We start from the raw sequence: 12,972 nt of genomic DNA, 5'->3' as shown, positions 1-12,972 counted from the left end.
AAGAAACTGTAAATAGTAGAAATAACACTAGTGTTTTGAGTAATATTTTCTCTAACACACGATAGGCCACATTATCCAGTTAGAATTCTCAATCTTGATCCTTCCACTTGATAAATAGTTTCGCTCGTACTATTATAACCTAGTGCTGATAATTCCAACAAGGCCTCTCCAGATTCCAATTCTCGAGTATTTACATGAAACACATGACTCACATAGCCTACTTGTCGAAAGATGGGATTATCAAAGTCCAAACTTGGATCCCAATTTGTGACTCCCCAACTGCCATCACCAATGTAAACAATTCCATGCTGTTCATGTTCATGAGGTTGCTTTTGATAAGTAAAAGAGCCCTTTAGATTCGAATCACTCTTTGTTGTGGTCACTTGACCTTCCTTAATGGGATATGTTTGCTTGTAAGCATGAACATGATTTTCAAACACGGCTGTCACATTATACTTCAAAAATAGACATTCCCATGAGTGGATCATTTCTTTCGAAATGATTGTTTTGATTGTTTCCGAAGAATACATGGGATGGTGAATCACCACAATTCGATTTTTCACATATTGTTCATTTCGCACCTGATGCTCGAACAAATCTAGTAAATAGTGAACCTGTTCTTGAGGTGACTCATGCACCCAACTATCTAACACCACAATCATGGTGTGTCTCGAAAGGAAATGCACATGTTGTAAAGGTCGTGTGAATTGTGGATCTTCCATCATTCCGTCATTTCGAATCATTTCACCATTCTTTGAAATGGACATGGGGAAGTATCGAATGTAATAGGCATTATCAGAACGAGATCGCATGAAATTTCCAGCTTCATGATTTCCAACAGCGGTCAAAATAGGAAGTGTGTAAGTATGACTTGTCCATGACGTTGCCATTCCTTGGTTGTTCGTTCTTGGTTGTTGTTTTTTCGTGTCACCACCAGTTGGATAGGAAATTGTGGTCGTCATGTAACAAGTCCACTTTTGAAACCAATCGTCCCATCTTCGATAACATGCAGCACACCCATTGTCATAACTCACATCTCCTCCGACAATGGCAAAATAGGGAGCCAAATCGGATCTGTCATTTGTGAGGTCAAAATTTTGAGAGGAATGCCATGGTGCATCCTGTTTGGAATCTCCCATCGACTGCACAAATTTCGCAAGAGCCATTGTGGGTTCTCTCCATGATAAATCTCCTCCATTAAGGAATGCAATATTCTTCTTGGAGTTTTCTTCAGAGGGAGTGGTTCGAAATTTCAATATGGTTCCAGTGTGACGTTGGCTAGGGATGGATGTGTCTTCGAAAATAGCACGAACTATGTAGGACGAGTCGGAATCGAGTGCTGTCAATTCAGCCATACATTGATATCGAATTTCTTCGAAAATATTTTCCATTCGAAAACAATGGGCTTTTTTAAATTGTGGCTCTTGTTGTGACCAAAATTGATTCGAATTGACAAGTGAGGGGTCCTTAGGATCAAACTTGTTAAATTCCACAAAACTCCTCAGAAAATGATTGCTCGACGAAAGGGAAATTTGAAAATTTACAATCATTTGAGAATTCATTCGTTCTGGAGCGGTCAAGTAAGTGAAACAAATGTCATCCAATGGACACGTGCGATTGGAGAGAACTGTTCTCGAAAATAAAGTCGAAATTTCAATAGGATCCGTTGCAATGCAAATATGGTACAAGGAATAGGAGAGTAATGTACAAAAAAGGAAAATAAGGGACACGACCATGCAAAGAACGAGAGTAGTGAAGAGGAAGGGCTTGTTTGCAATGTAAGGTTTACAGAATTTTTGTGGAAGGATGAAGTTGTTGGAATGCTTTTTGAGGCAAAAATTTAACATGGAGGAAAGATGTGACTTGAATTTGGAAGAAGGAATGACTTGTGGAGTGAGAAGAGCTGAAATTTGGTGATGGTCTATGTCGCGCTCATGCAATGATGGATCATGTGTCACCTTTAACAATTTCTCATGTTGCATGGGATGATCTTCAATGAGTTCTTCAATGGGGTCTTCTTCGTGACCTTCTTCTTGGCCTTCTTCAATGGTGGTGACAAGTGCGGAGATGGTCGATGAACAACACTTCTTTTGTTGACGTCTACAACAACAACCACAACAAAGCATTTCCACCACAAGTCTTTTAAAATCCAACACAAAAACACCCATCACCCAAATGGACAAAACACTCGTCATGAATAACGAAGACCACATGAAATGAATTTTGCTGAACGTGGAGCTCAACAAGAAGACAATTGCCATTAATAGACACGAGACCAAAAAGGAAATATAGGTGAACACATGAAAGCACGATCGGTGATGATATTGCCGTCGAGTTCTCGATACCGAGGAAGAAGAGCAACAAGACATGACCGTTTGCTCATCATCACTATGAGAAGATGGGTTCCTGCAGTCTGACACTACAACTCGATGCTGTTCTTGCTCCTGGATAAAAGACATTTCCACCTCTCGATACTCCTGGTCATGCAGAGCGAAGGGATGCTCGATGTCGAGTTGTTCCGATCGGCCTTGTGGTCGTCGTGTGGTTGAACTATGGTCGCAGTGGATCATGTACGGAGAGAGTGTGTTTGTTGTTGATGAACCATGTCCGCCATGAGAGGAGGAGGTCACCGATCTCTCCGAGGTGGTTGTGGTGGTTGTGGTATTGAATGTGGTGGTCGGTGCTGATCTTGGTTCTGTGGTGGTGACGATGGAATGACCAGTGGTGGTGGTAGTAGTGGTGGACAAGGTTGGTGAATGCGATGCATTGGTCGTTGTTTTGAAATACCAATACATATGGATCATCATGCAGGGAAGAGTGACTCCCAAGGACCACCCGACCCACAATCCACTCACTAAAATGGTCAATGAATAATAATTGTTGTCCAAATAGGTGATGGCATATTCATTGCGAAGGATGAATTTGGAGTAAAAGTCAAGTAAATGACTCAATACTTCTTCCAACATATGGGGACAAGAAAAAGTTAGAAAGGATTGAAACACTCAATACGCGTTATTGTAGTGGACTGAAACTTGATAAGTGTTATGAATCTTGTTTCATACACAGTAATGTTGATTGGTCTCAAGCTTTGTGTTGTATGAATTCAATTACATCAACAATTTTCAAGGTTCAAGGCTTAAAAAGAATTGTTCTGTCCTCGAAAGAGAAAGAATAAAAATAATAATAATAACAAAGGTGGTGGTGTTGATGGTGGTGGTGATGGTGGTGGTGACGATGTTTTTTTTTGATGTATGTTTTCTCGTGTGTCTCGAGAGGTGGTGGTGGTGTGTCGTTGTAGTGAGTGTGTGTTGCTCTTGGTGTCCAGAGAGAGAAAGAGCCGTCGAACGAACTCTTCTCTGTTCGAATTTCAGTGTTGCCTTGTCTCCTTTGGGTTCCAAAATTGATAAAGTTCTAATAGTGAATTTCCTTTTTGCGCACAAATCATGCCAGGGGTGGCCATTTGGATTTGGATAGGGTGTTGTTATTGATGGCGGAGAGGGCCTCTTTTTGTTTGATGAAAATGAAGAGTGGGTGTGTTCAAGAGTGGGTGTTTGTTTGAATGTACCATAAAAATATACAACACAAGAAGTGCATCCTTGAATGGTGTGTCATCAATATTGTTGTTGTTGATCACCCTCGAATTCGAGGGAGGAACTCAAAGGTCGATCTCACTCTGCTGTCATTGACGGAAAATTAACGCGAGACACCCCTTAATAGTGAAAATACGAGGGTGCAAGGAACTATTGAAATTATTTGCCTTGATGGCCCCATTTGACATCTCTGTCTCAATCAACGTGGTGGCTCTCCTCGATTAATCGTACTTTTCCGTTCACATTTTCGACCTCTCTTCTATCATAAGAAATATGTCAATATGCCCTTGGGAGTCTCTGAAATGGAGGTGTGAATCCAACCCATTAATTTCAATGATGAGACTCTAGAATAACTTGGTGGATATCGGAAAGCGTGACGTGCCAGTCCTTCTTCTTCAAATAATAATAACAGTCCAAACAAACCCTCCTCCATAATGATGGTTACAAAAATATCGACGGCGAACACACAAAAAAATGGTCTTGGCTGAATTGGGCTCACGTATTACCAATGCGCTCCGAAATATCAATACTCAGGTCATTGATGATAATGTCATCAACGAGTTGCTGAAGGAAATTGGTAATTCCTTGATGGCTGCGGATGTAAATATACAACAAGTGATTCAACTACGTAATGGTATAAAAAGTGGATTGGATTTTGATAAATTACCAAAAGGAATCAACCGACGAAATCATATCAAGGCTGTTGTTTATCAAGAATTGTGTAAATTACTTGATCCCGGAGTGAAACCTTTTCAACCGGTGAAAGGAAAGCAAAATGTAGTCATGTTTGTCGGTTTGCAAGGTGCTGGTAAAGTAAGTAGACGTTGATTGTAGTCGATCAAGTGATGAGTTAAACTTTTGTTATTATTATTATGACTTTGATACACATAATAATGAATTCATACGATAATGATGATGAACCATTTGTGTAATAATCTATACACATGAATTTTTCTCAATGATCATAATATTTTAATGTATGACAATCTTTATACATGAATTTCTGCATCTCCGATGATGATTCTCGTGTACATTGCAATTACATGATCGACCATCATCATGAATATTCCAACAACAACAAAAACAATACAGACAACAACATGTACAAAATATGCTAGATATTATCAAAAGAAGGGCTTCCGTGCAGCTCTGGTTTGTGCTGATACTTTCCGTGCGGGTGCTCTCGCTCAATTGAAACAAAACGCAGCCAAAGTTCAAATTGCATTCTATGGTGATGAAATTGAATCAAATCCTGTCAAAATTGCAAAAGATGGTGTGGAACAATTCAAGAATGAAAAGTATGAATTAATTATTGTCGATACATCAGGTAGACACAAACAAGAAGAATCTCTCTTTGACGAAATGGAACAAGTGGCAGAGGCCGTTAAACCTGATGAAGTCATCTTCGTCATGGACAGTAGTATTGGTCAAAGCGTTAAGGAACAGGCTGCTGCTTTCAAGTCACGAGTAGCAGTCGGAAGTGTCATTGTTACCAAATTGGATGGTCATGCTAAGGGAGGTGGTGCTCTCAGTGCGGTAGCTGCCACAAAATCTCCAATTACTTTCATTGGTACAGGTGAAGAGTTTGATGATTTTCAACCTTTTGAAGCTCAAAGCTTTGTTTCTCGATTGTTAGGCCATGGCGATATTCCAACACTTTTAAAAACAGTGCAAGAGGCAGTCGATCCAGAAAAACAACGAAAAATGGCTGAAGGTATTGCAAAAGGTATTTATACCATGAGAGACATGAGAGAACATTTCACATCCATCATGAAGATGGGTCCCCTCTCACAAGTCATGTCAATGATTCCAGGCTTCAGTGAACAATTATTACCGAAGGGATCAGAACAAGAAGGAAATGCCAGACTAAAGAAATATTTGACCATTATGGACTCTTTCAATGATGAAGAAATGGATTGTACGGATATCACAAAATTACCAAACATGCCATCGAGAATAATGCGTATTGCAAGAGGAAGCGGTAAAACACCCAAAGATGTTCAAGAATTATTGGAACAATTCAAGCTCTTCCAAAGTATGATTGGCAAATTAGGATCCTTAAATTTGAACAATATCAAGTCACAAAAAGACATTGAGAGTCTTCAAAAGAAACTTCCAGGTGTCATGAAGGGTATGCCAGGAATGGGCAATATGGACATGAACGCCATGATGAAGCAAATGGCAAAAGGTGGTATGCCAAATCTTGGTGGAATGAACTTGAATAACTTGATGAGTGGTTTAGGAAATATGCTTGGAGGAATGGGAGGAGGAGGTATGGATCTCTCGAGTATGTTAGGAGGTTTAGGTATGGGAGGTTCTTCAGGTGGAGGTACTCCACAGGTCAAAACGAAAACCATCACTAAAAAGAGATAACTTTTTGATAAATCAAATCTCTATTCCTTGACACTGTATATTGTTCCGAGCTCTTCAAATTTTTCTAATAATTTTTGTTTGATAATTCCTAAAGAATCTACAAATATCAACCGATTTTCCTTGAAATTAGATTGCAAGAGTTTTTTCTGCCTCCAATACATGTATGCTTTAAATGATGCATCTTTGTCAAATGGAGAATTGTGAGTAAGTTCTGCAACCAATCTAGAAATTGCTTGATCTTCATGCACTCCGTTAAGCACCATGTCATTTGAAATATTAGTCAATTCTACGACTGATTTTTCTTCTAGGACGAATAAATTCTGGAAATTCAATAGTGCTGTGTTGTTGCTAAGATTGTCTGCATAAAAGTCAATAGTCACTCTGAACATTGGGTTGATATCAACCTCGTTTTTTTGTGCTCTTTTTCAATTTTGCAATTTCTTCGTTTGCTCTTTAAACTTTAACCCAAATTCATTATTAATTATTGATTCTACTTTAATTGTCTTAAATGAATTCATAAATTTGTTCATGATCAGAGCATATGTATAACTTTCCGTTGAGCTCATTCATACATAGGCCACAAGGATAAGGTATGTTTTCAAAAGATTTAACAAACCTTCCGTCATGAGCCTTAAAAATTTGAATTCTTCCGTTCCTTGTTAGAGAAGTATGGCACATATCACTTACAATGATGCAATTCGTGACAGGATGAAAGTCATGACATAGGGACAGTTAAGATGGCCTTCCTTTGAACCTAGTTCTCCAATTTCCATAATCTTTTCAAATTCCATACGCGTTGCATTGCATGAGAGTACCTGAATGGCACAATAAGATGCATCTTCGTTCGAAACTGAACAAAACAATTTGACTTCATCACAAAAATGATTGAATGTCATTACAATTCCATATGGACTGATGTCAAGTGGAATTTCACTCATCTTCTCTCCTGTTCGAGAGTCTAAAATTTTAACATTCATTTGGCTTGGATGTGAATCACATATGAATACTTGTCTTTTCAAAGAATGCGTTGCAATCCTTTGTGGAGACAAGCAACATTTCGATTCCCAACTGGGATGAAGGTATTCAGCCTCGAATTCCATAAGATTTCTCAAATTATAAGCACGAATTCGAGTGTTCCATTTTTTTTCATTGTATGAATGAACTTATTGTTTAAGGCCAATATTAAGGCGATGACTCTCATGTCTCAACGATGAAAAGTGTGGAGTGAATCGTCAAGACGTGAAATGATCGTGTACAAGTGTCGACAACAGATTTGGATTTCAAGTTCAAAAAAAATGCAACACAACAATTTAATAGAAATTACTCGCTCCTCATCATCATGCAGAAAGCCACCGCTCATTCAAGTGGTTGGACAGGAAGAAAATCAACCCCCAAAGGATGAAACAAATAGTCTCGTACATGATCATGACCATTCCGATGAAATTCAAATATCGGAGCAAAGTGAACCAATCATTCATCGTGATGATTTGGATGATGATGGGGAAGAAAAACAAAATACTGTACTTCCTTCATTTCTAAATAATATGATTGCAAAAAAGTCGGAGAACAAGAGTACTTCTCTAGGTGAAGATATATCTTCATTGCGGCCATCTTCGTTATTGAGTAGAATACGAAATTTTCTTCCGCTCATTGAACAAGCAAATGCTCAATTAAAACATAAATTATCGGAAGATGATGTGGAGGAATGTGTTGAAATTATTGGATACAATGAAAGTGATGAGGAAGATGATGACAACCAGGAAAAAGAACAAGACTCGGAGACTCAAAATTTCTCTCCTAAATCAAAAAAACGAAAAATTCAACAGCATGAAGAAGAGGAGCCCTTTAAACCATATATCGAAATGAATGTCGCATTGGGAGTATTGGAGGAAAAGAAAAAAGTGACTGCCAAGGGCTCTATGATTCAAGAAGTGACGGGAGAGGGAACTGACTCCATTGAAAACCATCAACACTCGTCAAGTGACGAGGCAGAATCAAACGAGGAAAATACACTGAGAATCGGAAACGGAATTACGCCATTGGAGGAAAGACAGCAAGAACAAGATTTTATGGCTTACATGAATTTGGTGTCGTCTCTATTAGGAAATAAGAGCAATTCAGCTGTTAATTATGACAGTGATACCAGTAGTGATAATGAGCAACAAGAGGTCACTTATGACGACCAAAATGACGAAAATTCAGAAAGCCAAGAGAGCGATGATATCACGTCCAAATAGACCTTAAGATCCTTATAAGAGAATGGCCCAAATATTTGCAGCTAGAGTACAACCAGTTACCATGGTTGGTCACAGCTTGCATCGTCAAGTGCTGTCGAACGAAATCTTAAAATATTATTACATCATGATTTTATTCGAGTAATCTGCCGAACAGGACAACACTTTTGCCTCACACATTAAATACACAATTTTCCTTAAATGACCTTAAATTGGCAAAGATTTTAGCACCTGCAATGATATCAAGTGGGTCATATTTAACTGAAATTTTGGGCTCATATTTTCTATATTGTTTGTGAATGTAAGATTCAAATCTCGACATTAGACCTTCCACTTTACTGAATCCACCTCTCACAATTATATTTTGCAAGAATACCTTCTTCATTGTCTCGTTGTGTTGATGACACTTGCTCAATGTCATGCCCACAATATGAACCACAGAGTTAAATAAATCCTCTCCCGTTCTACAACGCATCTGGCCAGTGATTGGGCTCCATAGATGCGAGTCCGAATAAAATTCCACCTTTGTAGCTTGCTCATCCCATCACAACTTTTTGTTCTCCTTCTCTGAAATAGGTAAAACCTTAGTTTCAGAAAGAAATGTTTTCCCCCAGTCGATAAATTGGGTGGAGAGATTGTCTCTCCAGTTTAACAACGAATCTAGATGCATCATTCCACTCGAAAGGTCTTTTACGATCTGTCCATTATAAATTGGGGCGCAGTACACTACAGAAGGAGAAATGTCCTCCATAACCAGAAATATTAAAGCTAAAAAGTTGTCGCACATGAGTAAGGAACATAATGAATCAACCAATGAGTTTGTTGGCAAAAAGGGTATCCAGAAGGACCAACCAAAAAACAACTTCAATTGTCTGAACCACCAACCACATAGCCACCATCTACTTACATGCATTGGTCGACAGCACACAGTTCTCTCCACATAAAACTTGCTATCACTCATGAACCCATATTTGATATTCAAAACACCAAAAAGAATGGCACAAAACTCCTTCTCCAATGTCTTTCGAATAATGAAGCAATTATACCAATCAATCGTATCGATCGAATGAGTGTCCGTCACTCGTTTTCTCTGCTCCTCAGCGAAGATGCATGTTTCAACGCATGAACGTGGTGGTATAACTGCTCTCGCACAGTATTATTATCACTTTGAAGGTCCTCATGGTTTATCACCATTTCCTCTTTAGTGTTGCAAGTAACGAAACGACAAGACCATTCTTTCATGTAATAGGATTTCCATAAATTCTGATTTCGAGCGAAACCATTGATGCGTGAATTGAGAGGAATGACAGTTCGACAAATTTCTGATGATGTCAAGTAATGTAAAATTGTGACAAACATTTCTTCTGGCAATTGTTTTGATCATCCAAAATTCCTGTTTTTTCATCATTGGATTCACCATCATCCTCCTCTTTCAATAAATCAACAATAATCTTTTTGTCAGCGAGAGAAGGATTCAGAACGGTCGATGGTAATCCTTCTCTCCGATAAATATGATCGATTCTTCTCCAAAATTTGTAAGGAGTTCCTTGTCATGACAGGTTGGAAGAGGATGATCATATATGTTCTTTTTCTTCTTCTCTTTCATGGGGTGGTAGATAATTGAAAAATTCTTTGTCAAAACATCGATCGGAATCATTGAATTCAATCATCATCATTGTGTGTTTGCTTGATTTTGCTTGTCCCATGATGATGTTGATCTTGTAAAATAATTGTGTGTTATAATCAAAGTTGAATCTTTCGAGAATGATATATTTAATTTATACAAAGAAAGAAATTGGTGCTAATAAAAAACAATTTTTTTAATTTTGTCACTTTCGCCCTTCTCATACAGAAAGAAAGGATTCGTTATGTTTAAAACTTCTCGGAGCGAACTGGGCCTATCTCTTTTAGATGACAGCAGACAGGTTGCAATGATTTATCAAGGACACAACACAAAAAAAATTGTCTCTTCTCAAACAAATCGCAACTTCTCAATACATATCCCATGGAGGTTAAAATCGCAGTGATTGGCAGGTAAGTCACCGCTCTGCTTCTTCGTCTATCTTCAACAGCTGTCAAATGTTACATGAAATTGTACTACAAACACTGTTCTGTCAAACATTGTCTTTAAATTGTTGGTTGTTGAACAGCGGAGGTGTCGGAAAGAGTTGTTTGACTCTTCGATTCACCAAAGAAACATTTTCTGAAAATTATGATCCTACCATTGAAGATTCGTATGTACTTGTTATTATGATTTGCTGAACTTTCATGACCATATTACCAACAAACCAAAATATGGAATTGTCTTCCATTTTCGACCAAATACATGTATTCATGTTTTTTTTTCATGGTTCTTATCTTATTCACGTTGTTGTAAAAGATACTACAAATTTACTGAACTCGAAAATGGCCAACAATGTGGCTTTTCAATCCTGGACACGGCAGGTCAGGAAGAATTTAAATCATTACGAGAGAGTTGGATGAAACATGCGGATGGCTTTTTATTGGTCTACGCAATAGATGACAAGAAATCATTTGAAAATATTTCTGAATTTTATGAGCAAATACTGCGAGTGAAAGATTCAGATTCATGGCCAGCCATTGTGGTGGTTGGAAATAAGGCAGACTTGAAAGAACCACGACGACAAGTGACAGCCGATATGGTCACAAAATTTATTAAGCAACATCAATTGGATCATTTTGATTGCTCTGCACTCACTGGAATGAATGTTAAAAAATCCTTTCAACGAACAGCAAAACACGTGTTAATCCATAAGGGAGTGAAACTTTCTGAAGAAGTTCAAGATGTCAACATTTCAATCACGACAAGTCCTCCTTCTCTGAGTGAAAACACGACTCATTATTTACACAATGTTTTTAGTCATGGAAAATTATCGAGTCTCGAAGGAGGTGCTTCCGGAAGCACGTCAAGCTTGTTGAGGAGAACCACTTCAGATGCTGCTCCTTCGCCTACATTCTTGAATACACAAATGGACAATAGTGCAACGTCGCCAAGTTTTATTTCTAATTCGGCTCATTCAGGGAAGAGTGTAGGGAGTGGTAGTGGACAACAGAAATTGGAGAAGAAAAAGTGTGTCATTCTATGAAGTGACTTGTTGTCAACAGTATAGAGATTATTAACGAAATGGAAGAGTCTTGGTCAATGCCACACACGAATAAGTTCATATTCACTCCCATGAATGGTGAACCTGTTCATTTGCTGTCAATTATTTCTTTTGTGATCACCAAATTATAGTTTGTCTATCAAACCAACATTAAAGTCCTTACAAAATCACGTATTTAGAATTCCTTCAAAAACAAAAATGTCAAATCAGAATTATTCCCATCCATCCAGCACCACTTCCTCATCATCATCATCACGAGGAGGCACGACTGGTGGTAGAGGTGGAGGAAGAGGTGGAAGAGGAGGTCGTGGTGGCTATAACAAATCAAATCGAGGAAGAGGAGGATATAATTCTTTCCGTGGTAGTAGTAGTCATCATGGTAATGGCAATGGAAGAGGAGGATATTCTTCTTCTTCTTATCATCATCAACAACAACCTATGAATAATTTTCCAAATAGCCACCCCCACAGTGAGATGATGATGATGAACTATCCTTCATCAAACTACAACAATTCTATTGATATTCATCCACATGAAGAAGGGAATGTTGATCATCCACAATATGATATTCAAGGTACTCATGTCTTCGAGGAACCTCTTCAAACCGATTTTTCATCATCAATGGCATGGCCTTCCTATACGAGTTTAAACCAAATGTCATCCCAACAGGAATCCTTCTTGCCTCAACAACAACAACAACCACCATTCCAAACACAACACGGCGGAATGCCTCAACAACCACCCCCATTCATGCCCTTCTCTCAAAATCCAATCTATGATGGTGGAGATCCATCCTCGAAGCCTGTGATTCATCATCCTTACATGTCCAACGATCCAAATGTTGTTATGAATAATAACTCTCAGAACAATCCACCGTATTATTCTCATCCTTCATCATCATCTCAAAATAATAATACCAATAATTATCATAATAGTAATTATTATTATAATTCAGATTCATATGCACAGCGACCACCACCACGACCTCACTATCGTCCACCTCCTCCATCCTCCAATACTTCCATGAAAGGATTGTCAGTGGGTTATCAACAACAAACATATTATTCTAAAGGAATTCGATTGCCTGCTGCTCAAAGAGATTTATTGAGCGATTGCTCTACTTATTCGAATGCAAGTTCTTTCGTTTCTCAAGATCAACAGTCTGTGGACAGTAGCTCGTCCTTTTCACGACAAGAACAGACACAAGCTGTTAGAATTATTGGAATTCCAAACCAAATGTCTCTTCCACATTTTCTGTCGCTTCTCAAGTCAAATGTTCCAATTTTGGAAGGTAATATCAAGAATGAACATATGATTAAGGCAATCTCAAACCCAAAGTTTCCAGATACGTATTACATTTTTCTTAATATTCTTAATGGAAGGGGTGGTTTTGAGGCCATTAGGAATCACCTAGACGATTCTCGATCATCAGCTATTTATGGTTCTAACATTTCAGCATCCTTAAAATTCAATTAGAGTTTTTATTTATTTTAAATCAAGCATGTGAATCAACTGAATCATCAATTTTATTCCATTTTGACGGCTATAGTGTCACTAGAATTATTCAATTTTTAGAGAAAGTATTGGAGTATAATTGAATTTAAAAAAACCATTTGAAAATCCCATCGATCGATGTTCTTTAATATAATA

At 38.2% G+C, this 12,972-nt stretch overlaps 6 protein-coding genes across 6 annotated transcripts; 4 read left to right on the top strand and 2 right to left on the bottom strand.

Annotated features, from left to right (window-relative positions):
• Positions 1 to 71: 71 nt before the first annotated feature.
• Positions 72 to 2,966, bottom strand: FDP41_000823 (uncharacterized protein; the record flags this gene model as incomplete). Its single annotated transcript, XM_044712061.1, has 1 exon — positions 72 to 2,966. The coding sequence occupies one exon, from the start codon at positions 2,964 to 2,966 to the stop codon at positions 72 to 74; it is 2,895 nt and encodes a 964-aa protein (XP_044569637.1).
• Positions 2,967 to 4,064: 1,098 nt separating this feature from the next.
• On the top strand, positions 4,065 to 5,963 carry FDP41_000822 (uncharacterized protein; the record flags this gene model as incomplete). Its single annotated transcript, XM_044712050.1, has 2 exons — positions 4,065 to 4,403; positions 4,683 to 5,963. 2 exons carry the CDS (start codon positions 4,065 to 4,067, stop codon positions 5,961 to 5,963), a joined length of 1,620 nt encoding a protein of 539 aa, XP_044569636.1.
• Positions 5,964 to 5,983: 20 nt separating this feature from the next.
• On the bottom strand, positions 5,984 to 7,063 carry FDP41_000821 (uncharacterized protein; the record flags this gene model as incomplete). The annotated part of the gene is made up of 2 exons (XM_044712039.1): positions 5,984 to 6,344; positions 6,651 to 7,063. The coding sequence occupies 2 exons, from the start codon at positions 7,061 to 7,063 to the stop codon at positions 5,984 to 5,986; spliced, it is 774 nt and encodes a 257-aa protein (XP_044569635.1).
• Positions 7,064 to 7,258: 195 nt separating this feature from the next.
• Positions 7,259 to 8,200, top strand: FDP41_000820 (uncharacterized protein; the record flags this gene model as incomplete). Its single annotated transcript, XM_044712028.1, has 1 exon — positions 7,259 to 8,200. One exon carries the CDS (start codon positions 7,259 to 7,261, stop codon positions 8,198 to 8,200), a length of 942 nt encoding a protein of 313 aa, XP_044569634.1.
• Positions 8,201 to 10,202: 2,002 nt separating this feature from the next.
• FDP41_000819 (uncharacterized protein) lies at positions 10,203 to 11,304 on the top strand (the record flags this gene model as incomplete). The annotated part of the gene is made up of 3 exons (XM_044712016.1): positions 10,203 to 10,231; positions 10,348 to 10,431; positions 10,578 to 11,304. 3 exons carry the CDS (start codon positions 10,203 to 10,205, stop codon positions 11,302 to 11,304), a joined length of 840 nt encoding a protein of 279 aa, XP_044569633.1.
• A 216-nt stretch (positions 11,305 to 11,520) lies between these two features.
• Positions 11,521 to 12,798, top strand: FDP41_000818 (uncharacterized protein; the record flags this gene model as incomplete). The annotated part of the gene is made up of 1 exon (XM_044712005.1): positions 11,521 to 12,798. The coding sequence occupies one exon, from the start codon at positions 11,521 to 11,523 to the stop codon at positions 12,796 to 12,798; it is 1,278 nt and encodes a 425-aa protein (XP_044569632.1).
• Positions 12,799 to 12,972: the final 174 nt, after the last annotated feature.

Source organism: Naegleria fowleri (genome assembly GCF_008403515.1).
Source record: "Naegleria fowleri strain ATCC 30894 chromosome Unknown tig2, whole genome shotgun sequence".
NCBI classification, from domain to species: domain Eukaryota; phylum Heterolobosea; class Eutetramitea; order Acrasida; family Naegleriidae; genus Naegleria; species Naegleria fowleri.
The sequence above is the reverse complement of the archived record's forward strand: the minus strand, read 5'-3'. Positions and strand labels throughout refer to the sequence as shown.